Here is a 27471-nt window from a genome sequence, read left to right as displayed (position 1 = left end):
ATGCAAAATATTGTACTGTATGGTTTCAGATACTATAAAGAGAAGTAAACCTGTGAGCTATACTCACAAAAGTTACTATTTAGCAAAAAAAATGAACAATAATTAATGCTTATGTAATAATACATGAATATAAAACACTGTCCATAAATGGTCTCATTTGAGCCTTAGCAACCCAATAAGGTAGATATGGAAATAATCACTGGTCACATTTTATAATAAAGAAATCAAGGCTTGGAGAGGTTAAGTAGGAGTCGAGTACGGACCTGAGCCCAGGTATTCTGATTCCAAGTCATGTGATCACAAATTTTTTTTCAACATTCACTTCTATTAGATTCTGAATTCTAAATTTTTTTCTCCCTCATTCCTCCCTCCCCAAAATGGTGTGCAATATGATATAGGCTATATATGTGCAATCACATTAGACATATTTCCACCTTAGTCATGTTGCGAAAGAAGAATCAGAACAAAAGGAGAACACCACGAGAGAGAGAGAAAATAGTATGCTCTGAACTGCATTCAGACTCCACAGTTCTTTCTCTGCATGGGCATAGCATTTTCCATCATGAGTCTTTTGAACACTGTTTTGCTGAGAAGAGCTCATTCTATCTAAGCTGGTTACAGCACGTTACTGCGTACAATGTTTTCCTGGTTCTGCTCCCTTCAGTTAGCATCAGTTCATGTAAGTCTTTGAAGGCTTTCCGAAATCCACCTGCTTATCATTTCTTATAGAACAAATCCCACATCTAACATGTATTGTTATATGATGCTGGAGAAATCCCTTTACCTCTCAGTGCTCTTGGCAACTCCCTAATACTGTAAGATGTAGAGACCATAAGGTGCCTATCTAGAATGGTAGAGCTTCCCCATCTAGGAGTTCTGTATAGCCCCCTAAAAAAAATCACAGATCCAGTACCTATCACTATCACTTGAAGGGCTACAAAGTGCTTTGCACTCACGTTCTGAGTTGATCCTTACAATCCTGAGGAATAAGTGGTATGAACAGTTATTATCCCTATTTTACAGATGGAACTCCTGAGACTGAGAAAGTTTAATTGGCTTAACCTTACTATATTAAGAGAGGTTAAGCTAGTAAGTATCCAATACTGGATTCAAATCCAGTCTCTTCTTTACTCTAAACCCAGTGTCCTGGATAATCACGAACAATTAGGTTTAAGTAACTCAGAAATCAGAAATGGTGGCAGAAATATAGTTTCTGGGCTTCTAGGCTCTATTAGCATATTCTTGTATTAGCATACCCTAACATTTGCTTGGACTGCATCAGTTACACCATTTCTATTTCTGTGATTCTGCAAAATATGAGTAGCAGTTAAATCACAGACTATCTTCTCACAAATCCAATTTAAGTCAGAGTGTCCTTTCAGGCTGACTTCCTGGCCCCTAAGACATTTAGGTTATGTGAGTCAACTTCATTTGTCTTATTTATTTCAGTTGTCTTTAATCATTCTTTTTTCTTGTCTTTGTGATATGATGGTTTTAATCCATTGATCAACAAGCATTTCTAAACACTGGCTATGTGCTGAGGACATTGCTAGGTGGAAAGATACAAAGACACTTCCAGCTTCCACTGAGCAAAATTTGTTTTCTCCCTTTTTCCTGTTTTTTTTATTGTTTTATTTTGATTTGAAGATGTAACGAAGAGGCAGTGAGTGACTAAGATGAATGTTCATTAATCCCTGCTTCCTTGAATAGATTATCTCACCAATGTGAATATTCCCTTCCATGGTGCATATTTTTACCCATCCATGCCTTCTCTTGCTAGGAAACTCTTATCCATGCCAGGAAGGAAGGTGGAAATAAGCATTTATTAGGTGCCACTTAACCCCGTTTGTCTCAGTTTCCTCATCTGTCAAATGAGCTGGAGAAGGAAATGACAAACTATTCCAGTATCTTTGCCAAGAAAATCACAGATGGGGTCCCAAAGAGTCAGACATGGCTGAAATGACCAAACGCCCAAGAAGCAAAAGTAACAACTCTAAGCATATTTTTGCTCCACATATGCACACAAATAATTTTGCATGATCATGAATTTATGTACTTTTTGTAGCTGTTGAAAATAAAAAGAAAATTTCAGGCAAAATGCTGAGGAACCTTAAAGATCAGAAAGCTTAAAGGTTCCATGTCGAGAGCCATTGTTATGGCTTGAGTCTTTTTTCTTTTAAGCGAACAGTGTGTTTTCAATTATCCTGGTTTCACAAAAGCCTCTAGCCAATCAAAGTGTTTGGAAGTGTGTGGCAAGGATTTGTCTCCTGAAGGTTAAGGCTGGGTAGTGCTTTGGACAGAAAAGAAAAAGGAATTTGTGGAAGGGGAGTAAAGAATGAAGGACACCTAAGATAAGATTGAGAGTCTGAGCAAAGCAGTTTAGGAGGAGAGCCTGAATTGCCTTTCCTGGTCCAGAAAGGTCAGAAACATAGCAGAGGCAACAGTATGGTTGAGGAAAATGTTTTTACTCCCCAAGTGGCTAAGTCCAAGATTGCAGATGGCAATAAGGTAGAACATCTGAAATATTCCTCATATCACAGCCAATGAGAAACAGCTTTGGCACACAGGAAAGAGGGTTAGCCTTGAAGTCAGGAAAACTTGGATTCAAGTCTTGCCTTTGATACATACTGGCCGTGTGACAAGTTGTGCGAATAACTTGCTTGGAAAAGTTATTTAACCCCTTTATACCCTGGGCAACAGTCTAAGACCATATGTTGTAGGGAAGATGCCAATCTGAATCGGTCATTCTCTCATCTTGAAGTTCCTTAAATTCAGAAATTAAATGTCCAGTGCCCCTCCTTATCATAATATATCACCTATGGGTGTGGATATACATATGGGGTGTATAGTTAGCTATCTGGTACTCATCCCTTTCTTTTCTCTCCTCCCTGCTGGATAGAAGAAAATTGAATCTTTTGGGGGGCCTTTCCTATTTCCTGGGGGCTGAAGAATGATATGATTTAGGGTATGATTTTTTTTTTACCAGGCACTACAATCTTTCTCTCCAGAGATTTAATCAGCCACATCCTGTTACATTTAGCTCAATTTTTTGTATAAGGGCAATTTAATGGCCCTTCTTTCCCTTACTCTGTTGCTTTGTGGCATTTATTTAAGATAAAAAGTTATTAGTACAATCACAATAGATTCCCTGCCTTAATTCAAATATGTATTTATACTTGGCTAACCCCTGGTGTCTGAAACAAAAATCATAATTCAGTTAAAAATAAGCAAGCAGAGTGTGTTATAGTGTCTGTTACTAGATGGGCATTGGTAAGAGAAGTTGAGGAAAGAGTGGACTTTAAAAAAAATCCTCAGTCCTAAAGATGTGGGTTCAACTAGTAGTCAGGTCTTTCCTTCCAATTTTTCCTTTCACCTGTTCTTTTGCCACTGATTCTTTCCTACTTAGCTCATTAAGTCCTGAGCAGGGCTGTGGGTGTTTCCCCATTGGTGCTTCTTCTCACTTTCCACTCTTCTTTCTGTCTTTGTCTCAAAAGCTGTATGTGTCCCTTTAAGAATGGCCAGACTTGACTCAGGTGTGCATTCCTCTCAAGGATCTAACTCTCAGAACTGAGAGGAGCACACCTGTCCCTGTGAACTACAAATCCCAGTATGCCATTCAGTTCTCAAACCCCTAATGTAATAGGGTTCAGTTTTCCCAACTGTATCAGGCCACAAAATTTAAAGCCTCTTGTGTCTACTTACGTCACGAAAAGCTCTCCCACATGGACCTCCTCCTAGGAAGAGAACCGTTAGGCTTGTGTTGGAGGTTGGGTAGAATCCCAAATTCCCTCCAACTCTGAAAACCCAAGCTCCTTGAAGCTGTTTTGTTTATTTTTCATTTTTGTCTCATAACTCCAGGGCCCCAGTGTGGGAGATGGAACAGTTTTTTTTACATTGGAAGGCCACACACTGATAAAATCAAAAATAGAGAGTCCATCCCATTCCTAAACAAAAAAAAAAGATCCTATTCTCTAGCACAGTGCCTTGCATGAATAATTCATGCGTGTTTTAATTTTGTGTAGTTTGTATCCTTTTGGAAAAGTAAGCTAAGTTTTTTGGGTTTTTTTGCAAAATGTAAAAACGGTGGGGAGGGGTTTGAAGTTGATAAAGATTAACATCTCTAATAATCTAAGTATTCTTGCCTTCATTTTTTCACTTCAATAACCTCTGAACAACTTAGGTGCAATATTCTTAGAGAGGATATCAAGTTTCATCTGTATGTACCATAATATGAAATACCTGGCTGTTTGACTTTTGAGTTAGGAGAGAATACATATACAGTAGCCCCTAACCAGAACTTTCTCCTTCAGTACAGACTGCAAATGCAAAAGAAGTCTTTGTTTTGGAAGCTATACTTTTCTGAATGTCTAAGGTGAATACAATGAATGGTGGTGGCTATTATCGTTAATCATTTTCCCTGAAGCCATCTCAGCCTTTCTTTCCTATTCGCTTTTTACACCTTATGCCACTCAGTCTCAGAAAGGCTGCCCAGCTGGTGCTGTGGTTCTATGTTGCTTAAGAGCATATTTTAAAAGCCTTTTTCTGGGCTTGACTGGCTGGCTGGCTGCTAAATTCAAACTGGTCCTTTTCCCCTCCTCCCTCCAGGGTCCTCCACTCCTCAACTTCTAAGTGTGAATCAGTAGGCAGGAGGTATAGCTGAGAAAGGCAGCAGGTGGTCAGCAGTCCTGGAAGGAGACTGCTTTGCCATTCCCTGTTTCTCTAGGCCACTCTGTATTCTGTTGCCTCATTATGCCTTCTATATCCTTAGGAAATCAGAATTTTATGAGCTTTGAAAATCCTTTTGGATGAAAGAGATGGAAACATTGGGATAGCCCTAGGATCAAGATCGTTACAGCCCCTTTCAAATAGGACCCAGAGAGGCCAGGCTGAGCTTTTTAAAAAGCATCATTTATTAAGTGTGCTGTAAGTTAGTGCAATTAAACATGGAAAAGAAAAGAGAAGTCTGGGAGGAAAACAGAGGCAAGGACCGGAACAATCTGTCATATGCTTAAGAGAAAAAGAAAAAAAAATTCAATGCAGACAAGACCCAGTGAGGTTTCCCTCCACCCTTCAATCAGATGATTCTCAAACTTAATGATTTTTACATCTAATTCAGGGAGAAATTAGTCACCAGGTATTAAGACAAAAGCAGGCAGGCTTCTGCCTTGGTGAGGAATCCTTCCTACTGAAGTGGAACTATCTCTGGCATAATTAAAATGCTTGCTGAAGTAGAAAAATATAACATTTCATGCATTAGCCAGTTTTTCCTCTTTTAATGCTAGTTTCCCTCTTCCCCCAACCCCGAATCCTTCTGTCGTTAGTGAAAGAACAAGGAGTTACTTGCACTGAAACAGGAAGGAGGAAGTCTGGTTGTGCTCCCTAGGGCTGTTTCCATGTCAGAAACGCAGTGCCTGGACCGAGAGGCTGAGGGTCCTGCCCCAACCTGGGAAGACAGAGTCACCTTCATCTCAGTGGGTGCTCAGAGTTGTGAGCTGAGCTGTCACACTGATCACTAGGATCCCAGCGCATGAACTAAGAAACAAATGGAACCCACAATTAACATTTTCGTAATAAGAAATAGTTTACAAAGGAAGACTCTCAATGATTTTTTAAAATATTAAGACTTCTTCTACTCAAATTCACTATTAGAAAATCATATAGTGGAAAGAGTGCTGAATTTGGAGCCACGAGTCCTTGGTTCAAATTCTAGCCTTGTTACTTGTTACCTGTGTGACAAGCAAGTTACTGGCACTTCATTTCCTAATCTGCAAGATGAGGATAGACTGTATGGCTTCTGAGGTTACTTCCAGCTCAAAATCCATGATTCAATAAATGTTTTTCTACACTCATTCAGATGATGCTCAAAACACTGTGGTTCTCCATTCTGAAAATTAACAAATGTACAGTTTCAGGGATAATTTATAAGTCAGATAAGAAAACCCAAGTAGTGGAGTAAGAATTTCTGTTAGGTGAGACCTGTGTTTTAATCCCACATTTACTATTTGTGTAACTATGGACAACTTCTCTATGCCTCAGTTTCCTAATCTCTAAAATGGGGGTATCATGATGCACAATTTTACACAATTATTGTCATGTTCAAGCCAATACATCTGTGAACCTTTTTGTAAATGCTAAAGCTCTATCTAAATGTCAGCTGTCATGACGTACCTTAGAAATTATAGGATCAAAAATTTAGAGCTGAAAGCGACCTCAAAGTTTAATCTAGTCTCCTCATTTTACAGATGAGAAAGCTGAGACTCAGAAGCTAAGTGACTTGCTGGATGTCACAAAAGTATTAAGAAGCAAATCCAGGATTTGACTCCAAATCAAGTACTCTTTCCCCTAGACCATGCTGCCTCTCATCTTGTTCAGACTGCTCATTTCACAGATGAGGGATCATAGAACCCCAGAGCTGAAAGGAAACTCAAAGATCATTTTGTCCAGTTCTTACCAGGTACATGAATCCTGTCTGTAACATCCTGGACTATCAGTCATCCAGACTCAACTTGAATATCTCCAGTGAAAAGAAATTCATTATTTCCTAAACAGTTCATTCCATTATCAGACAATTCTTATTACCAGGAAATTTTTCCTAATATTAAGTCAAAATATGCTTCCCTGTAACTTTCACTTATTACTCCTAGTTTTTCTGTCCAGGGCCAAGCAGAATAGCTGAAAAAGAGCCTCAGGAAGATCCAGTGATTTGGTCAAGCTCATGCAGCTTGTTATTGACAAAATAGGCATCCTAACTCCCAGTCCAGCTTCCTTTCCGTTGCAATCTCATCACCTCATAGTCACATCTGGCTGCTTAACAAAATTGGTAATGTCACTTTATAATCCACCTCATTTTACCAGACTTTGTCTCCAAATTACTTTTGGATATTTCCAAAAATTAAATCCATCCTCAAAAGACAAAGATTTGCCACCATGGAATTATTCAGATGAATGTGCCTCACAGTCTGAAGAAAACATTCTTCTCTCTTCATGACATCCAGGAATAGGTGAGACTGAGGGTGATAAAAGCTAACGAGAGTTTGTATTAGTAGTGCTGGAAGGCTCATGAAGCACTTCCTTCACAACTACCCTGTGAGGGAGATTGTGTAAATATTTTTATCCCCATTTTCAAATAAGGAAACTGAGGTTCAAAAAGGTTAAATGACTTTCCCATAGTCACAATGCTAGTGATTGGAAGTGTTAAGACTCAAGCCAAGGTATTTGCAATGAGGGCTGGAGAGGTAGAGGAATGATAGAGGAACCCCAAGACCAGACTTCCCTGCATGGGCCATCTAGAAAAGAATTTCACAGACTCAAGCGCTGTTGAGGTCAAGGTGGTAAAGATTTATTATGCTTTATAGTGGGCAAGAGTTCTTAGAGAAACTGCGACCTTAGAGGGGTACAGGTAAAGTTTATATAGGATATTCCATAGTATAACATGTGCCAAGCATGATGACAAGGTGATTTTGGGTGGGATTAGGGAGTGGTTAGTTATTAAATGAGCATGCACTTTTAGTATCTATTGCAAAGGTATTTTACCCAGAGTTCATGGAGAAATAGCCCAAGGCGGGGCTACATAGAGGTGTGGTTTTAGGCCTGAAACTCATTAAGTCAACTAATGGTCAGGACTAAGGAATACTCATCAATTTCATGTTAGACAAGAAAAATGTAAGGGAGTATACGAATGTCTAAGTCTAAGATACGTAAGGTTGGTCAGTGAGTAGTAAATGTAGTTATGAACTAGTACACAGCCAGTTCAGTCAGTACACAGCTGGTTTAGACTAATTCATTCTATACATGCAGAGAGACAGATAAAGGTTTTGCTATGGCAGGCTGTTCTTGGACTGGGGAGAAACTGCCTGATAGTGTTTTGAGGTTAGGGAGAAATGTGATTTTTAGAATTGGGGTCCAGGCACAGGCACCCAAGCACCCATCATTTGGACTCTAAGACAATAAAGTTCTTTCCACACCTCTACGTTGCCTGTCACTCAGACACACTCAGGGACAAATCAACTGACCAGATGAAAGGAGAAGTGGGAAATAACAGGAACATAAAGTCAGAGAGAGGTTTCAGGAAGGACAGGGTATCTGCCATCTGCTCTCTCCCCTTCAGGCTGGACGAGGATAGCACTTGCTAATCTCCATCCTCCAGGCTCAGCTACATAGAAATGTCCTACTATGGATTATTTGGCAGTATTTCATTAGATAGCCTAGCTGCTGATGTCTTTCCTGCCATCATGTGTTTTCTCATATTAAAAGTGCTGTTTTTCCTCCCTTAGGTCTTGAAAGGAAGTTTAATGAACCTACTAGTTTCTTGGTTGCCCCATCCCTTGCCCCCATAAAGGATTCCTCAGTGGTTTAGTTTAAGACCTCAAAAAATCAACGCCATATCCCGGGATAGATGTCAACAGACAAGAACATGTTTTTCTCTCATTTCAATCACATTGATAGGGTCTCTTAGCTGACTTTGACTCCATCCTGACCACTGGTGGGAGCTCAGAAAAAAAATGGTGTGTTTTTTTCATATGGTTTTTCCCATAAGGGTTGACATGAATCAGATCCAAGATACACGTGAGTTATCAGTCACTCTCAAGAAACTATGATAGGAATAAGAAGCATGATAAAAATATAATAAATCTGTTCTAGTTGGCTGATCATTTCTCTTTGCTCTGACATTCCTTGCAGTGATACCTAAAGTGACAAAGCATCTATTGTCTAACCCTGTGTTCACCTGCATCGTCCTGGCAGCTTGTATGGAGATTGCAGTGGTTGCTGGCTTTGCTGCCTTCCTGGGAAAGTACTTGGAACAGCAGTTCAACCTCACAACTTCATCAGCCAACCAGTTGCTGGGTGAGTGACCCTCCCATGCTAAAGCCAGGATGCTTGTTTACTTAGTCCTCCAAGGGGGAAGAGCCATGGCAAGCCCAAAGAAGAGAGAATTCTTCAGCAATTCTATCCAACAAGTTCACTGTGTTTTAAACACTTTGCTCAGTATTGAGGAAAGGGGGGAATATAGGTAAATAAGATACAATTTAATTCAATAAATATTTTTAAGTGCCTTTAAGGTACTTTGTTAGACAGGGTTACACAAGGATAAAAATGAAAGCAGCCCCTGTCCTCAAAGAGTTTATTCCTGCTCCTTTACAGAGTTTCAAATGCTTATTCTTGAGATAAGACTTATGCACCAGAAGCAGTTACAGAATGATGTAACAACAATAGCTAATATGCATATGGCACCGACAATGGGCAGAATACTGTGCTAAGCATTTGTACTTGTTACATCATTTGATCTTTATAACAATCCTAGGAGTTTGATGCTGTTATTATACATGAGGAAACTGAGGCAAAGTTAAGTAACTTGCCCAGAATCACACTGTGACTAAGAGTCTGAGGCCAGATTTAAAGTCAGGTCTTTGTGACTTGAGGCCTAGGACCCTATTCACTGCACCACTTAGCTTCTGCAGGATAGTAGACAGAGCTGGCCTGAAACCAGGACAACTGGAGTTTAAATCCCCCTTCTAATCCACACTGTTCTTCTCCCCCTGGAGAAGTCATTTACCTTCTCAATGCTTTAGGCCAGTTGTGTCAAATTCAACTATAAATGGGGTCTTTCATCTGTAATAAGGATCCCTTTGGTCTGCGTATTGACTTAGTTTTTAAACGTAATATTATATATGTTTCATTGTATTTCTATTCATTTTTTCAATATTTCCCAATTGCATTAATCTGGAGTGTTGTGGCTGCTTGAGACTCACACTTCCTATCTTTGGTACTTCTGCTCTAGGTTCCTCCCAAAGGCTGTAAATGGCAGAGAAGGTGCCTACAAACATTGGTTGAGGGACTTTCATCATCTAGGAGCCCCAGTCAGGAAAGACTTCATGGAGAAAATGGGACTTTAGGATAGATCTTGAAGGCAAAGATAAATTTGGACAGGCAAGGATGAAGAGTTGGGAGATCCCAGTTAGTGATACTTACCAACACTGGTAAAACCCCAAAGGCAGGAAGGAACATGGCTTGTGTGGAGGACACTGAGAAAACCAGTCTGGGCAGGGTAGAGTGTCCATGATGAACAGTGGAAGACAATATTAATGACTGATATGGAGCAAGATGATAGAAGTTTTGGAAAAGGTCAGGACTTAATACCCCTGTCTCTTTTTAAGAGAGTATTTTGACACAGCTCTCAGTAGAGATCATTTTCTTTTTTCAACAGTCTATACCACAATAAACCAAAAAAAGTCTAAGAACATTGTACAGAATGTTTATAAACCCCATGTTTTGCGAACCAAAGGCAAATTAAAGAGACTCTCACTTCAAAGAGGCGATCACAAAACACAGTTAGCCCTTTCCTTCTTCTCTGAGAAAGTAGATTGTGTCTTATCGTTTAATGTTGAGTTTTCTAACACTATATCTTAACATTGTTAGACTTGAGCCCCCAGGCACAGAGGAAAAAAACAGTATATCACCTCCTGCTCTCTTCTCTTCTTTTCTTTGAATTCTTCTCGCTTTGAAAGAGGCACTTCCACTTGAGGCTATATGTAGCTTCACAATAGGGCTGTGCTCTTCTGTTGCCAAATCAATCAATAGAATTCTGGAGGAAAGGTCAAAGAAGAATCTGAAGTCCTTGAGCCTGTGTAACACCTGTTCTTCCCACGACTAGTTTCAATGGTCAGATCACTATAAAAGGTAATTATTTTAACCTATAGGGAGGTATTCCAAGAATCCTAATTCTTTCAGCAGTCTAAGAATGTGACTGCCTTTTAAAGGATCCTTATATTTTTTTTTTTTTTTACTGTGATCAACTTAGTGGCATCATGCCATCTAAATTAAAAAAAAATACAAGAGAAGGAGGTACCAGAGTAGGCTGGCAATGGTTAGGGGCACAAAAAAAGAGAATCATAAACATAAGGAGAATCTCCAATGGGAATATATCCTATTCATGGCTCTCATGGATCTGGGAGACAACCTATTCAATCTTCCTGAAGCACCAGTGCCCAGCTCTGGGCAACACTACAGAGCCATCAACAAATTGGACAGAGTTCAAAGCATAAAAACAAAAATGATTAAGGGCCTGGCAGGACTGATTTATGAGAGAAGATTAAAAGGACTAAATTTGCATAGGTTAACTTAATGAGGAAAGAGTTAGGAGGAAAGTTATGATAACTGTCCATAAGTATTAAGGGGCAATATGCCTCAAGGAGAGGGAGTAATTGTTTATTGTGGTTCAGAGGGAAGAGGATGTTAAGTGGTGTTGGCAGAGTCACTAAATAATACCTTGTAAGTGCCCAGAGGGCCTTGGTGCAGTGCTAGGTACTATTGAAAGGAAAATAAACAGATCTCACACCCAGTCTTCAAGAGTATCTTTCACTCATGCAAATAAAGTAAGCACATCATATCTATGCTAAGAAGTTATGGTAGGAAAATTATGATATAAAAAAGCCAAAATAGTGGAGAATCTGAAAATATTTGACATTTGTCAACAAAACTATTCCAGTATTCTGTGATCTCATCAATATAAGTACTCTTTCCAATACTCCAACAATACAGACCACAAACCTATCTACAAATGTCCACTCTGTATGAATCTTGGCCATATCTCACACAAAGAGTCCAAAAATTCATTATTATAGCATTAGTTGGCATTATATGATTTCTGCCTACCTACTTGTATTCGGTTTGATTTGACACACCAGCTAATTAATACAGAAAGTGACCCTGGAGGTGTGCTAATACACAATGTGAAGACACTCTAGGTTAAAAATTGATGCTAAGCAATATTGATCATCTCCAAGTGACTTTCATGTAAAAACAAGGTGATGCAAAACAGAAGAAAATCAAATAAAAATCAGTATAAGCATGTATTTATAGTGTTTGTAAGACCATAAATTTAGAGTTGAAAAAGATTGCAGAACTCATCTAGTCCAATGCCTTTATTTTATAGATAAGGAAACTAAAGCCCAGAAAGGTCACATGATTTGACCATGGTCACCCAGGTAGTAAGTAACATAACTGGGATTTACCCTCAAATCCTCTGCCCCCAGATCTGCCCTGTGCCATGCTGCCATCCCAAGTGCTACAGCCTCACAAAAAGTAACTTGCCTGGAGAAAGTGGGTGGTTATGACACGTGAACCAACTTTTTCTCATTTGACCTTAAGGAAAAGCTGATTTTTTAAAAACTCTATAAGCTGTTAAATTGTCTATCATCTTGGCAAGGCTGTCATATGGTATAAATCACTCTTTTTGTGGGTGGTACCTTAGGTTGTAGAGGAAACTGAAAAGTCATTCTTTCTGATAAATTGGAAGAGAGATAACAAATTCTAGTTGCCCCTCCACATGAGGCAACATGACAGAGTGGGTAGAACACTGACTCTAAGTTTAAATCTCACATCAGATACTTCCTAAATTTTTAATCCTGGATTAATTAATACCTTAACATTTCTGTGGCTCATTTTCCTCTTCTGTAAAAAGAGGGTTAGACATAATGGCTTTCAAGGTCCCTTTAACTCTAAATCTATGATTCCATAATCCATACAGTCCAAATATATAAGCACTGTGAGGCTTTATCACTCCATGAATAGTCTTATCATTCCATTTATACATTTTTTTCATACAGTTGCTCAGTATTCATTTGCCATGTGGTCTCCCTTGTTCTCTGCATCAGGATTGACTACGTGGTCATGGCACCCAGTCTAGTGCCATATAAGTATGGAAGCTCTAATAAGTGTGTTTAGATGTTGAGAATGATAACACATGACCTGTCATTGAAATTATTATTGAATGCTTGCTGGTTTTTATATGAATATGCTTTCAGGATGAGCATTTATATCCCTAGTCCTTATTCTTCTAGACTCATGGCATTCTTATTTTTAACCTCTTTCTTCCCCTCTGTTCTAGGGATGACTGCTATCCCATGTGCATGTCTGGGTATATTCCTAGGAGGTCTTCTTGTAAAGAAGTTCAGCCTGTCTGCTCTGGGAGCCATTCGGATGGCCATGCTGGTTAACCTGGTGTCTACAGCATGTTATGTTTCCTTCCTCTTCCTTGGGTGTGACACAGGTCCTGTGGCTGGGGTTACTGTTCCCTATGGAAACGAGTAAGTACTAGAAGAAATTGAACAGGTGTGAAAGAATGAATGAAGAGATAAAGGTGTGAATGAAAAAGCATTAATTAAACACTAATTATGTGCCAGGCTCTGTGCTAGAAAAACAAAAACAAAAGCAGGACAGACCCTGTCCTCAAGACACTTACCTTCTAATAGAGACAACACATAGAAGGGAATGATGACTGGGGAAGAGTGGTTTTGTCAGGCAAGTTACAGGTACTACAGGTGAAACAATGGGGCGATGTTTGGCATGCACCTTCCCCCTCTCATGACGGTGGAACTCACTACCATGGCTTGCTCAAATCAGCTATGCTTCCATAAATGCAGCAGCAGAGATGCAGCTGTGTCTCCTTCCCTGAGGGAGAGCTAGAAGAGGGAACATCATTTCATAGGATCATAGATTTAGAGATGGAAAGGACCTCAGAGGCCTTTAAGTCCAATTCTCCTCATATGATGTATCAGAAAACTAAGGCTGAGAGAGGTTCACTGATTTGCCCAGATGCATGAGTAAGCATTTGAAGCATGATTTGAACTTGAGTCTTCTTAACTGCAAGCTCAGGGTACTATGTCTCCTAAGTATGCCGCCGATATCTCTTTTAAATGTCTCCATGGAACAAAAGTCTTTTGTACCCCAGGATGTTTTTCTTGTGTTATAATTCATCTTTACCTTCAAGCCTGAGAGTACAGATTGCACCAAATCCTGAAAAAATATCAGAAATTGTCCATAGTCCTGACATTGCCTGTGTAATCTTGGGCATGTCACTTAACCTGCCTGGGCCTCAGTTTCCACTGTGAATTTATGAATCTGTAAGATAAGGGAATTGGACTAAACAGTGGCAGAGACTATTTCTAGCTCTCAATCTATTGTCCCCTCATTTATAAAGCAATATCTTCATTTCTTAATGGTTATCCTTTTCACCTTTCTTCTCATCATCCTAGATCTTTGGACAGTCTTTTAGACTGATCACTGTAAGAGGGAGATACAGGGAATGACCTTACCATGGGAAACACTTGGGGCCCTTCCTACTTATGCCCCACCCCACCCCTGAGAAAACTATCTCAGGTTCTAGTTATTTTGTGAATCAAAATCTTCTCCAAACCATAAGTCACAAACCCTTACTAATGTGTTTGCTTAAACTAATCAGCCAGAGATTGCATTTGACTCCAAGTAAAGGATTTAATGAATTAATCCTAATTAAATTAACAACAGAACATTCCCATCATTAAACTAATACTCACTCTCCTACAAATGCACAAATCATTCCCTGGGAAGAGTGGAAACACATAAAGATGACCCACAAGATATACACACATGGGGAGTCTGGGTGGCCAGGACGTATATGTGGACAGATTAGAGCACTGATGTCACAGAGCTGTCAATATCGTTGTGCTGCTTTCTTCTAGGAAGGCTCCCTTCTGGGTGGCAGGTCTCCACTGCTCCTCACCAGGCATGATTTATCCCCTCCAGCTGTCCTGCATCTATCCACCTATCTTCAGGGCCACCTAAGCCTCTGCTGTGTTGGGTGGGTTATTCCTCTGTCAGCCAGCTCTTTCAACTGTCTCCATCAACCTTTGGAGGGGGGACCAAGGGAGAAGGGAGGTAATGTGGTCTATAAATCTGTAAGCCTCTTTCCAGCAGGAAAGGGACATGGCTCTATTGAGTCATCTCATTCATCCTCCTTTGAACCTCAGCTAAAGCCTTCAGCTAAGGTACTGTCTTGAGGACTGTCCGCTACTCTCTCTGCTATCCATTAGAAACAACTTTCTTCAGTCAATTTTGCAGCCAGTAGGGAGGAAGTTCTTCTTGTCAGCCAAACTGGTCACAACAGATCCAGTATAAGATCATATCTGAACTCTCTTCTCTGCTTTTTCCTCTGATTTCCTCAGTTCAACTCTCATCTGACTTATGGTCACAATATAATTTACCCATACTTAAACAATTCCAGTCTATCGTATGATAGGACTTCTGCTCTTCTATGGGTAGAGGTATTTAGAGTTCTGAACAGGAAATCAGAATACTTGTATTCCAGCCCATGACTTACTAGCTTTGTGGCCTTGGGCAAGTCATCTTACCTTTTTTGAGACTTATCTGTAAAATAGAAGTAATCGTTATCTGTTCAAGGTCCTGCCCAGGATGGTTATAAGGATCAAATAAAATACTGGACATGAAAACACCTGATAAGATATAAAAGTCTACATATATAAAAATTATTCATCTCAACAAAGCCAAGTGAATATTCTTTCTTTGGTCATTTATGAGGAACCCCAAAGTCAAAGAAGGTATCTAGTTCAGGGAGTGAAACTACAAGATGAAACATTCTTTGCCCTGCCAATAGCTACTCCAAAAGATAATCAGGTCTCAGAATAGGAAAGAGGCATCTTTGCCTCTATAGAAGCTCTAAGAACTCTATCCTTCTTCTCCCCACCTTTCCCCAAGTGACAAGCTCAAAGGGACATTTTCTTTGTATGCTTTATAACTGGTCCTTTTTTGGGGTGGGGGGAAAGGGAAAAGCAGTATAACAGTATTTACAGATCAAAGCACAGGGCTTCAATTTGCATTATTGACTCTGAATCCTCCCAATTATTGAATTCTCCCAAGTTCAAAAAGCTGACTTGTAGGTGAGAATAATGTCACCTGATCTTTTCCAGATGAACTGTAGTGGGGGAGGATGAGACGAAAGGTTTTTCTACTTGGAACATTTAATAACCCCTTCTAACTCAGTATCTGTTCTCATTTGCTTTTCATTAATAGAAAGAAAAACAACAACCTTCTAAGTTCTTAATAAAAATAAATAAAAATGAAAAACATTTTAAAATATTACTTATCCCCGGGAAATTGATGATTGTTGATCAGTCATCAGACACTTAGTGAGATTCATTTGTGTTATCTACTTTCCTAGGTAACCTGAGGATTACAGTAGTGCTATAAGACTTTGCCCCTGCCCTCAAAACCCTTATTGTCTCACTTGGGGAAGCAAAGTTAACACACCCCAAACCACAATGAAGTAGTACAAGGTAGCTCGTAATCAAGTGAATGGTGCACAGTTATGGTAGTTCAGAGACAGAGAAATAAATTAAGGTTGAACTAATTAGGAAAAGTCTTCTTTATGGAGAAAGTAGGATTGACTTGAGCCTTAAATTATTAAGATTTGGATATATGGGGGAAAGGAAAGGGCTTTCCTGCATGAGAAACTAATATGAATCAAGACACAACATTGGGAATGCTCAAAGAAAGAGAGGAGACCAAGCTGCCTAGATTCTGTATTTGTGGAACCTTGGAAGATCAAGCTGGATGAGTAGGGTGATGTTAAATGAAGAAAGTAGTTAGGCTGAATTTTTTTAACCTATTTGAAGTGATTGTGCCTCCATCTCTGTGATACTGGTACAAGTTCTTATTAATTTTGCAGTCCTGGGCAAATTACTTAGCGTCTGAGCCAGAATGCAATACCCACCTTCTCGTTGTTGTAAGAAAAGTGTCTTGTAAATATTAAGGTGTTAGATAAATGTGAGTTATTAATGTGAGTTATTTTGTATTTTCTCTTACAGCTCAGCAGTCGGCGTAGCTTTGGATCCCTACTCTCCTTGCAATAATAATTGTGAATGCCAAACCGATTCTTTCACGCCAGTCTGTGGGGCAGATGGGATCACTTACCTGTCTGCTTGCTTTGCTGGATGCAACAGCACGGTATTTGCGACTTATTTATTCTCTGGATAGGGCGAAGGATCATGGATTAAGAGCCGCAGCTTAAGCAGCAGCCTATATCCAAGGCGATGGTTGACTGCCACAGGAAATAAAGAATCTGTAGTTATCAGTAACTCTTTTTTTCCCCTCCTGTGATTTAAGTTTTTCTCACTCTCATCTCTGCTTTGATTAGGAGACGATTAGCAGATGGGAAGGAAAGATTTGTCACTCAAATTTGTTTACTAAGTGATTTGCACAGAATCAAATGGGGTTCCCAGATAGAACTAAATAACTTCCATTGACATTTTTTCAATAATCTAATGATTCCACAACTTGGGTTACTCTCTCCATCTACACTGATTGTACACATTTATGGGTGCCTTCATGAGTTGCTCTGGGTATGAAAATTCCTGACTCAAGAGCTAAGTTTTTGATAATGAGTCTCTTCAACCTAACTTAGGCTGGTCTACAATGCCTGGTATATAGGAGGCACTTAATAAATGTTTATTGATTTATGAATTGGTCCATATCTTCAGATGACTCAGAAATAGTCTATCGATTGGCCCATCATCCGTGTTTCCAGTTTGCGGTAAGAAGTATCAAAGCTTCCATACTCCGCTATCATAACCTTCAAGAGCACAGATTCACTTTCACCCCATGATGAGGCATAAGAGAAGGACTTTAGTGAACCAGAGAATCAACAGACACTAGTACGATTCAAGGTAGAAGTCAAAGGAAGCTTTGTACCAAAAGCCAAGGGAGAGAATTTCGGCCCATGTTTTAAACAACCTTTGTATTCACTTACTTTACTTTTTTTTCTTCTCTCCTGGATTCTCCACCTCCTTCTGTCTCCCATTTCTTGTATTTCTCTTGTACTTTTTCGTTGACAGCATTTGCCTCTATATATAAGGACTGAACTGAGAGATATAGGACAATAAAAACCGAGAAAAGGAGGCCTATTTCTTCCTTTCAGTAAACTACTGAATCACTTACCCCTCCTATCTTGTCACCTATCCACCTTGGATACAGGCAAAGTCTAGCAGTTAATGCCAAGTGGCCATTAATCAGAAACAAAGAAAATAGGGATCATTCATCTTAATTTTCTAAAAATTAAGATTTTCCTTGTTTTGGCCTACTGCTGCTGTTAACATTTTTCAGAAAGTAAGATAAATCATTTTGGGTGGGGTGGAAGCTATTTTTCAAATAAGATTATAAAGCAATTTCTCTGTGTGGATAAAAATGAATGAAAAAAGGATTGGGTTTTGGGAATGGGTAGAATGAAAACACGAGTTATTCTTTTCTGTGACAACAATTTCATTAACATTTTAATATCTGAAGAGTTATGTTGCAAATTAGTCTTTGTTATTGTCTTGTTGTAAGGATTAAATGGATTCAGTATATGCTACTGGCTTGAGACTAAAATAGTGTCTATTTCAGAAAATTCAGTGACTAAAAAATTGTCTAAGAAAATGCACTTCCCCTGATCTTGCATATACATAAAGTCTTATTAAATAAAAGCTTAACTGGGTCCAGTGGTTGCTTTAAGTTGCTGAAACAGCAAAGCAGCAGAATCCAATTATCCCTGATCTGCTTTGCCCTTCTTGATAGGTGAGACTAACATATTTCTGTTCCTCAGCTTACCACGTAAATTTTTATTTCCACACACACCCCTCTCCCCTCCCCATTCTGTTTTTTCCTTGAGTTTTCTAAAGAATACACTACATTTTTTTTTATTCTGGGTGGGAAGATTAGTGTAAAAACATACAGTAGACCAGAAGAAACTACCACCTTCCAGGACAGGATGGGAAAACTTCCCCCTTCTTCACTGAGATGCTTTTTTTCTCACCCAGCTTCTGGCAAGGAAAAGAGCAACCTGAATGCCAGCCTCATAATATTTAATTTCTAGGGAAGAAACACTTGTAGTTGTGACTGTTAGAGTTTCATTTTTCCTCTTTCTCTACTTTTATCTTCCCCTACTACTTCAATCTTTAAGAAAAAGAAAAGTTGCCATGAATTACCTCCATATACTCTCCAATAAGTCTGAGTACCCAGCATCCAGACCCTGTACCCAACAAGTGTCTTGTTAGATCTCTTGTTCTGATTTCAGATTATAACCAGCTAGGCCATGGGTAATAGCACTGCTCCCTCAAGTGATTACAAGCAGCTGGATTTAGCTAGGGCATGTGCAAATTTCACCGTTAAGTACAATCAGATTTCTAGTCCTTCACATAGGCACCATTTTCACCCACTGAGACTGGTGAAACCACTTTAAATTTGATCAGCTGGGGGAAGACACTGTGTGAGACTGATTCTACATCTAGTCACATCTGGTTTCCTCACACTCTATGTTTAGGCTTCATTTCAGACCCCATGTGTGTTTTTCTTCCTTGTCATCCCAAGTTTCCCAAAATTGTACTGTACTTAATAAAAGATTTTTTAATACTTCTCATTGCATGTGACTGGGAGCCTGTGTAACTAACTGCAAGTTACTTTTGTATACTTCCTTTGGCATTAATCTACTGTTCAGATTGTTTCCTTACATTTCACTCTGAGAAGTAATTATTCCAGCGGTAAGCATGTTAGCACTCTGCTGACTGCCTGTTAGAAGAAATATCCTTCTGATGTGTTAAATAACTGGCTTTTAAAAAATAGAAGTAATCCTAACCACCACTGGTGGTATGTAGTATGAGGTATGTATCATAAATTCAACATGGCAGTTTGTAAGAGAATCAAGATGGGGTATGGGGTATTTGCCTTACATTTCTGGAAATGATTCACCTCATGGGAGTGTGACTTGTTTGGAATCCATTTTCTCAGGTGTGATTCTTTTTTTCCTTTTAATGGTGCCATTCAGGTCATTTAATTTATCAAGCTGGAGCATCCTTTAGAAAGAGAACAATTAAGACATTGTAGAATACCTTGGCATGAAAGAGGCCCTGACCCATAGCCAAATGGCCAGACCAAGCTGGATGTCTGTGATCATCCAGGTACCAGCCTGTCAAGAAGGCACTGTTAATATTCTGAAGCCAAGTTCTGCTGGCTCTCCAAATGCTTGTAGCCTCTGCTGCATTTGGACATGGCCGATTTCATTTCTCCATTCTTCCCCCACCCCTTATTTCTGAAGAGTGGCTACCCCAAGTAATTAGCTTGCCTTTCTAGTAGCAGCAGCCTTTCTCTGTCCTCCTTCTGCAGCAGATGATTTGGTTCTTTTAGCAAAGATAAAATTGTCTTTCAGAATCTGGGGTGTTAGTGTTACAGGTGATGTCCATTTCAGAAAGCTTCCCTCACTGCCATCCTCTCCCTCCTCCCACACAGCCATTTTTCTTCAATCAGTGACCCTGCAAGTGAAGAAGGAGACAGCATTTCTTTTTGCGGTTTTTCAATTTCCCCTTTGGCTTGAGGCATATGGGTTGCCAACCTAGGCCTTAGTGACGAGATTGCAGAGCTTTACACAGTAATACCAGCCAATCACAAGTTGGGATTCTAAGCTTCAAAAAAGACAATGATAAATGAAAATAGAATTCTAAAGGTACCACAATGAATTCTGAAAGAATCCATGAATGTCTGGCACAGAGACCTAATTGGTGGCATCCAAAGTTAAAAAAAAAAAAAAGCAGGAACAACTCAGTTTGTTGTGGTGATATCACTGGTTTATTGTGAGACCAATGATTAGGTCAGCCACAAAAGATCAAAGGACTCTTGAAAAGCAGAAATTGGTACCCAGTTGGTGGTTTGGTTGATTTTTCATTCTAAAATACATATATCCAGAAATGCTACAAGAATTGTCATTTTTTCTTATGCCTAATGATCATCAGGAAAATGAGTATCCCAAAGTTTAGGCAAATCCTTAATTTACAAAGAAAATCCTTCTGGTTTCAAATTTATAAGATTTTTTTTATGTTTACACAATATCTTCCCCACCAACACATCCTTAGAGAAAATTCCTTTTTTTAAAACCTGGAAATCAATCTCATTTGTAAAATGGATAGGAATTAAGGTGTGTAGAATTAGTGAGAGCTTCAGTGTGTGTGTGGCAAGAGTAGATGGGGAGGGGCGGGGAAGGAGACACCAATAAGGCAGCTTCCTTTGCCAATGTTTCTGAATCATTTTTGGGTGGTATTTTGCTCCAATCATCTGAGCTGTCCAAATAACAGCAGTTTGACTTTTTTCATTTAGCCACAGAAAATTAATCAAAAGATTCCAAGCAGTAAGAGATTTGTTGTTTTTGTTTTTACTCCTAATTTATCATGGATTCCCACTTCTTTGTAACTGCATCACCACTGTTTTGTGTTTGTGAATTAAAGTGTCTCTCAGTTTAATTTAATGACTGAATGTGGGATAGGAGTGCAATTCTCAGAGCGCTCGTTTATTCTTTCATTGATTTCTTAACCATTCCATTTGAAACCAGCAGTTTTTCCAAAAACGTTACAAAATGTGCATCTTTTTTTCTGTTCTGTCTCATGGCTGAGCTCAGAGCTGAAAGGCATGAATGTGAAACTCAGGCCTCTAAACCAAATCTTCCCACAATATTAGGCTTAGTAACATTTTACCTGGGGGCATCTTTAGAAGCACCCAGAGAGTGTTAAATAAATTCCCAAGCCCCTTAAAGGCACACTGGCTTGTTTTCCAGGGATCATTTTACCTGGTGAAGGGTGAGGCAGAAGGCTGGCAAGTCATATTCAGGAAAAGAATTTTCTTTTTGTGATTCATAGTTCAGACTTTCAGAGAAAGGGGAGAAATAAAGATGAAGATGAAATACTTTCTATGCACAAATGGAGGAGTATTAGGGGGCCTTACCAAATCCATCCTGCCCAAGTTCAATCTTTTTTTTAAAGAAATGCTCTGATATTGTCTCCTGCTCTGTATTTGTTAGAGGTTACCTCTCCTAACTAATAGTTCTGTGGCCATGGGTGAATCTAAGTCCCAAGCAACTTTCTGAAACTATAAGTTATAGCAAGGATTCTTAACCTTTTGGTAGGTCACGGACCCCTTTTGGTATCTGGTGTAGTATACAGACCCCTTCTCAAAATAATGTTTTTAAATGCATAAAATACTAGGATTACGAAGAATAGTAATTACATTGAAATATAGTTATCAAAATTCTGTTGTTGTTTAAACAAAAACAAGTTCACAGACCCTAGATTAAAAGCTGCTGAGTTATAAATCTACTTAATAGAAGGAATTTCAACCCCACTGACTTCCCACGCCATCTAAACCACAAGCCTCTAATATATTGATGGTGTACCTCTCCCAAGGATACTTGCATCTTAAGTTTTATCTTCAAATGTAAAATGAGAGGTTTCCTCCTGGGGAAGAAAGTTTAGGCTTCCTGGAATCTAGTGGAGACAACATTTTGGGGAAAGGGAAGATCTTCTCTGGCCCTTTGCAGTCATAGCAAGGGGATAGCTCTATCAATGAGGAGATAGTTTATATGTATAGTTTCTACTGGAAAGGGAGAGGAGGAAGTAAGAGAAAGGTTAGGAAGCAAAACAGTAAAGAAGAAAAGAAGAGAAAAACACAGGATTTTTAAAGCAGAAGGGAATATATTTTTAACGTCAAGAGAATTTGGGTGGTATATAGACGTGACCCGAAAGCGAATTTTTCCTTAAGATGAGTAATGAATCATTTATGAGTGTTTTCATTTTCCACTCATTAGCAGTTTGTGTACTACTCTTATAATGCCTTCATTGGTCTGACATTCTGTACTGCCCCCCTCCCCTCTCCTACATTCAGCCATCAGAAATTCCGGGAGGGTAAGTAAAAACCTCTGTGACTGAAAAAACAAAAGTGATTTGCCATGAATCCTCCCAGAGAGATCAAACAGAATGCAGTCATTTTTATTCTTCTGATCATATATTGATAAGCTTTCCCTTGTTTGGCCATAGCTTCATTTTTCACATCCATTCCAAACCAAACGATGGCATCCTTAGCCCTGTTCATTTTCCTGAAATATGCCAGAGAACTTTTCCCTTTACCACTAATGTCTCTATGACCTTCCCTTTGATTCTTGGCTTGCAAAAGACAGTAAGTTCACTGATGGTATGAAGGCATCAAATTAGTTAACCAGCCAGGAACATGTGCAGGTTACAGATTTACCCCTTTTAGTATGCCCTGGTGTAATTATAACTGCATGGAAGAGAGGACAAATTGGCAAATGATTATCACGTTAATTTGGCAGTGTTTTATCATAAGGTGGAAATACAATTTCCTTTTTTTATTGTATGGGAAAGATTCTAACTTGGGGGCCATTTGTCTGCACGACAGTTTATTGAGGGGCACTTAAATACAGAAAATGAAATGTGTAGGAGGGAAGAAAAAATAAGCTTTCCTCCCCATAAATATCCCTGTGTCTGTGCATGTGTTTTGAAGGCTCTTGGTAAAAGCTAACTAATTTATTTAGACCTGATTAATGGAACACCACAGAATGCATAATTAGGAGTTGACAGCTTCACCTGATGGATGGCTTTTGATATGGAAAGTCGAAACGCCCAGTTTAAGCCATGGGCATGCTTCTCTTTCAGAATCTCACTGGCTGTGCCTGCCTCACATCGGTCCCCTCCGAAAATGCAACTGTAGTTCCTGGGAAATGCCCCAGCCCTGGTTGCCAAGAGGCCTTTCTTACATTCCTCTGTGTGATGTGTGTCTGCAGCATGATAGGAGCGATGGCTCAGACTCCATCTGTGATCATTCTCATCAGGTAAGAGCTAGGCTGGAGCTTCTATGGTCTTCAATGAGTGCCCCTTGTCAGTCTCATTTATTTGGTTTGGGTTTGGGTTTCTTCTGTGACTGACCAGCAAACACCACTTTCAGAAACTTTTCTTCAGTTCCACTGAAACTTAGCAACTGGGAAACTATTGAAATTTTCACAAATTGAGCACAGTAAGGTCAGTCGCTGTTAACCCACTTCCCCTCAATCAACAAATATCACTCTTATTTTGTAAGAACACAACATTCCAAATAAAGAGCCAACAGTGACCCCAGCCACACTTAAAGTCATTGTAGAGAGCAATTGTTTTTGTTCGGTTATGTTCAACTGTTTGCAACCCCTTTTGGGGTTTTCTTGGCAAAGATACTGGCGTTCTTTGCCATTTCCTTCTCCAGATCATTCTACAGAAGAGGAAACTGAGGCAAACAGGGTAAGTGACTTGCTCAGGGTCACACAGCTAGTAAGTGTCTGAGGCCATATTTGAACTCAGGAAAATGAGTCTTCAGACTCAGCACTTTATCCTCTACACTATCTATCTTCTTGATAAAAATACTGCTCTCTAAAAAAGGCATTCTACAAGGTAAGAGAAAACTTAAAGGCATTCTCATAATGGGCTATGTACTCACAGCAGAATACTCTTCTCAAAGATATGTTCCCAACAAAACTTTGAGTCATCACAAGGGTCAGGAAGGGGGAATTTAGAAGTACTTCAAGGTACTCTCTCACAGTGATGAGAGGGCTGGATTTGGAGGAGATCCAGGTCTGAGCATCTTCATGAGTTCTTTTTTTCTTTCTGCTATACTTGATTTAATTCTTATAAACATTTGTTTAGTAACTAGGTAGGATCTTTCTCCTTTGGCTAAAATTAAAGCCTAAGACTTAGTGGGTTAGGATTAGGGATACATAGGTAGTTAGGCAGAAAGGATAATGGTGTCATAGTTCTAGAACTGGAAGGTACATCAAAAGTGACCTAGTACAACTTCATTTTTCCAGATGAAGATACTGAGACCCAGATCAGTTAAGTGACTGTCACATAGGTAAAGGACTTAGTGCCAGAAAGAATTTGAACTCAGGTCTTTGACTTCAGACCCTAGAGCCTCATTTCTACTAAAGCCTCATTAAGTTTTCACTGAAACTTTTAAAGTGGGGGGAGGAGGTGTTAAAACACACACATGCATACGCACATGCGCACACACATACACACATATGCACACATACCCATACCAGAAAGGAAAATTAGCTAAAATTCCAAATCTAGGTCTCAAAGGCAGGACATACAAATTACAAATGATATGCCTTTTTCCTATTTAAATAAATGTGCATCATAGTCTTCTTTCACCATTGTTTCTGTGCTTAGCGTTACGCTCATATTTCTGTTTTTATGCCATGTACCTTGGGAAATGATTTAAGGGATTGTTTTTTGGCAAGGGGGTGGGGAAGGAAAGCAGAATTTGGGCCAACAAGGAATACTTCCCTTCACTAAAAGAAAACAGAAAAATGAGGGCACTAATTAGAACTCTGAGTATAAGAAAAACTCATGTCATGAAACAAGCCTCTCCCATCTACACGTCAGTACACCACCATCTCCCCCATATACTCTGTGCCTCTCTCCAATCTCTACTTCCCCCAACCCCTCAAAATAAGAAAAAATGAAATTTAGGGCCTTAGGATCAGAAGATTGACTCAGGAGTTAAATACAGAGAATAGTGAGATTTAAATCACTTTTCAGGCACAGTTTGACAAGTACTTCTTGAAGATGGTCTAGAAATATTAGATTCCTTTAAAAGAAAAAAGGCAACAGATGGCCTGAATGACCTAAGCTGAGGCTTTTCCAATTCATATAATTCCATGCTTTACACATGCCTGCTGGAGGTGTTCTCGCAAGGGGCATATGGATGTGGGGTGGGGGAAATACTTTATTCAGTCAACCTCCCAAGGTATATTTCCAGTCACAGATGTTCAAGGCAGGCAGAAAGCACACTATGCCATCTGTAGATAGATACAGGTATACCCTATACCACGTATTGCCCCAGGGTGTCAGCCACTCATGTACAACGGGTAGCAACATCTCTCAGAGAGGCACTGAGAAAATTTGAGGAGTAGGCTGGTACTTTCAATAACAGTCATTCGAGCAAGTCCTTTTCTTGGCTCATAACTGAGTATGCAATGAATCTGCCCCTAGAAGTACCTCTCTCCCAGGAGGGCATCAAATGAGGCGTTAGTACCTTTTTCATTTTTCTCCTTTGCATTTATGGTGCCTCAAAAGAAATGATAATGTAGTATATCATTGGCAGAGATATAGCTATTTGTATTAAGGAACCCTTGTTCTTGTCTCCATGACTACTTCATTGATTTGTTATTTCATTAATAGAGGGCAACTCCCAAATGAGGAATCCCTACCAATGCAGGTTAGCACTTGAGAGGTGAAGTGACTTACCCAGAATCACACAGTCAGTTTCTGTCAGAGGCCAAATGTGAACTGAAGTCTCAGGGCTAAAAGGTTAGCTCCCTAGCTACTAAATTTACATTGCCTTTTGTGGCTTCTACATACTACTACAAAGTTAAAATTTTTGACAGATGGGGCTAATGAAAGACTTGCAATTCAGATGCATTCACAACTTTGAATGTCATAGGGCAGATTACTACCCAGAAATACCAGGATCTAATGTAAAGGCATCAGTATAGGACCATCGAGTCTAAATTACCTGGAGGTCAAATACTGTGTCTGATTTAACCAAGTCCTGCAATGAATTTTAATAGTTAAACGTATTTAGAGATGGAAGGAAATTTTCATTAAAAGTTTTTACTGAGTTTTCAAGTTTTCACTGGACAACGAAAAAGATTAGGACAAAGTCTTTTAAAGCCACTTTCTGCCGCTTTTACCTTGACAGTGTCTCATAACAAACATACTGATGAAGAGATTGCTACCAAGAAGACTTTTAAGGGACTAGCAACTATCAAAAGAAAATGTTGAGTTGTTTTTTTTTTTTAAAGTACTGTTTCAGCCAATCAGTTGAAAGCATGTTATAAACAGACTGACCTTCTGTTCACCAACTTTTACCACTTTTTAAAAATTTATTTTTGGTAAAATGTAATCAAAACTTCCTCTTCCCCCCATCATCATTTATATAGTTTGTCTCACAAAGCAAGGCAGATGTTATATTCCATTTGAAAAATAAAGAAACTGAGGCCCAAAGAAATAAACAGATTTGCCCAAGGTCACACAGAGAGTAAGCAGCCAAATTGGGACTGGGGTCTAGGTCTTCTGACTCCAAGAATAGTGATTTTTCTAATGTGGTTCCCACAACAATATAACCTTAAGATGACAAATTGTTCATTTACCTGCAAAGACCCTTCTGCTTTAATAGTTCAGTCTTGTTTCCTACAAAGCTTAACAGGAAAGATGTTCCCAAATTGTGCTATTTTGGGTACACGATGCCCCACCAACTAGACATGCCTCTCTGCCTGAACATATGCAGAATTTCTCTAAATGAAAATTGAGTGGGAAAAAATTTGCATTTCTTAACTTTGAATGACAAGATTAGCTCGTGTTATTAAGGACACCGTTAAATTCCTGAACTTATCATGTAGCTGCAGTCAGAGTTATTATTCAGACTCTAGGCAGGGAAAGTAAAAAAAATAATAATAAATAGACTATTAATGATTTTCTGGGGAACTATTGTGATTGACAGCAGTGCACAGCTATGGAGTCTGTTAATTTAAAGTGGTATGATCAGAATCTTTTCTTTTCTTTTTTTTGTCCTTCATCTCTTTCTGTTTAGGACAGTCAGCCCTGAACTCAAGTCATATGCTTTGGGGGTTCTATTTCTGCTGCTCCGTTTGCTGGGTAGGTATAAACCTCTATTCCCTTATTAATGAACTGAATGTTTATTCTCAAACAAGTCAATCTTCATAAAGTTTATTGTTCATTTGCTTTTCTCTGTGAAATTTAATTCCTATTTATCAGTGTTCTCCCACAACATAGACTT

At 39.2% G+C, this 27471-nt stretch overlaps 1 protein-coding gene across 2 annotated transcripts in view; it reads left to right on the top strand.

The window, feature by feature from the left end:
- Positions 1-27471, top strand: part of SLCO3A1 (solute carrier organic anion transporter family member 3A1) — a 366118-nt gene that overhangs the window by 313897 nt on the left and 24750 nt on the right. For both annotated transcript variants that reach the window (XM_072617496.1, XM_072617487.1), the window contains exons 5-9: positions 8680-8844; positions 12887-13085; positions 16641-16779; positions 23298-23473; positions 27265-27329. In XM_072617496.1, coding sequence (XP_072473597.1) covers positions 8680-8844; positions 12887-13085; positions 16641-16779; positions 23298-23473; positions 27265-27329 — 744 coding nt within the window. The remainder of the gene's footprint in view (positions 1-8679; positions 8845-12886; positions 13086-16640; positions 16780-23297; positions 23474-27264; positions 27330-27471) is intronic.

Source organism: Notamacropus eugenii, chromosome 1 (assembly GCF_028372415.1).
Source record: "Notamacropus eugenii isolate mMacEug1 chromosome 1, mMacEug1.pri_v2, whole genome shotgun sequence".
Classification (NCBI taxonomy): Eukaryota; Metazoa; Chordata; class Mammalia; order Diprotodontia; family Macropodidae; genus Notamacropus; species Notamacropus eugenii.
Note: the sequence above shows the minus strand (reverse complement) of the source record. Positions and strands in the feature narration are given on the sequence as shown.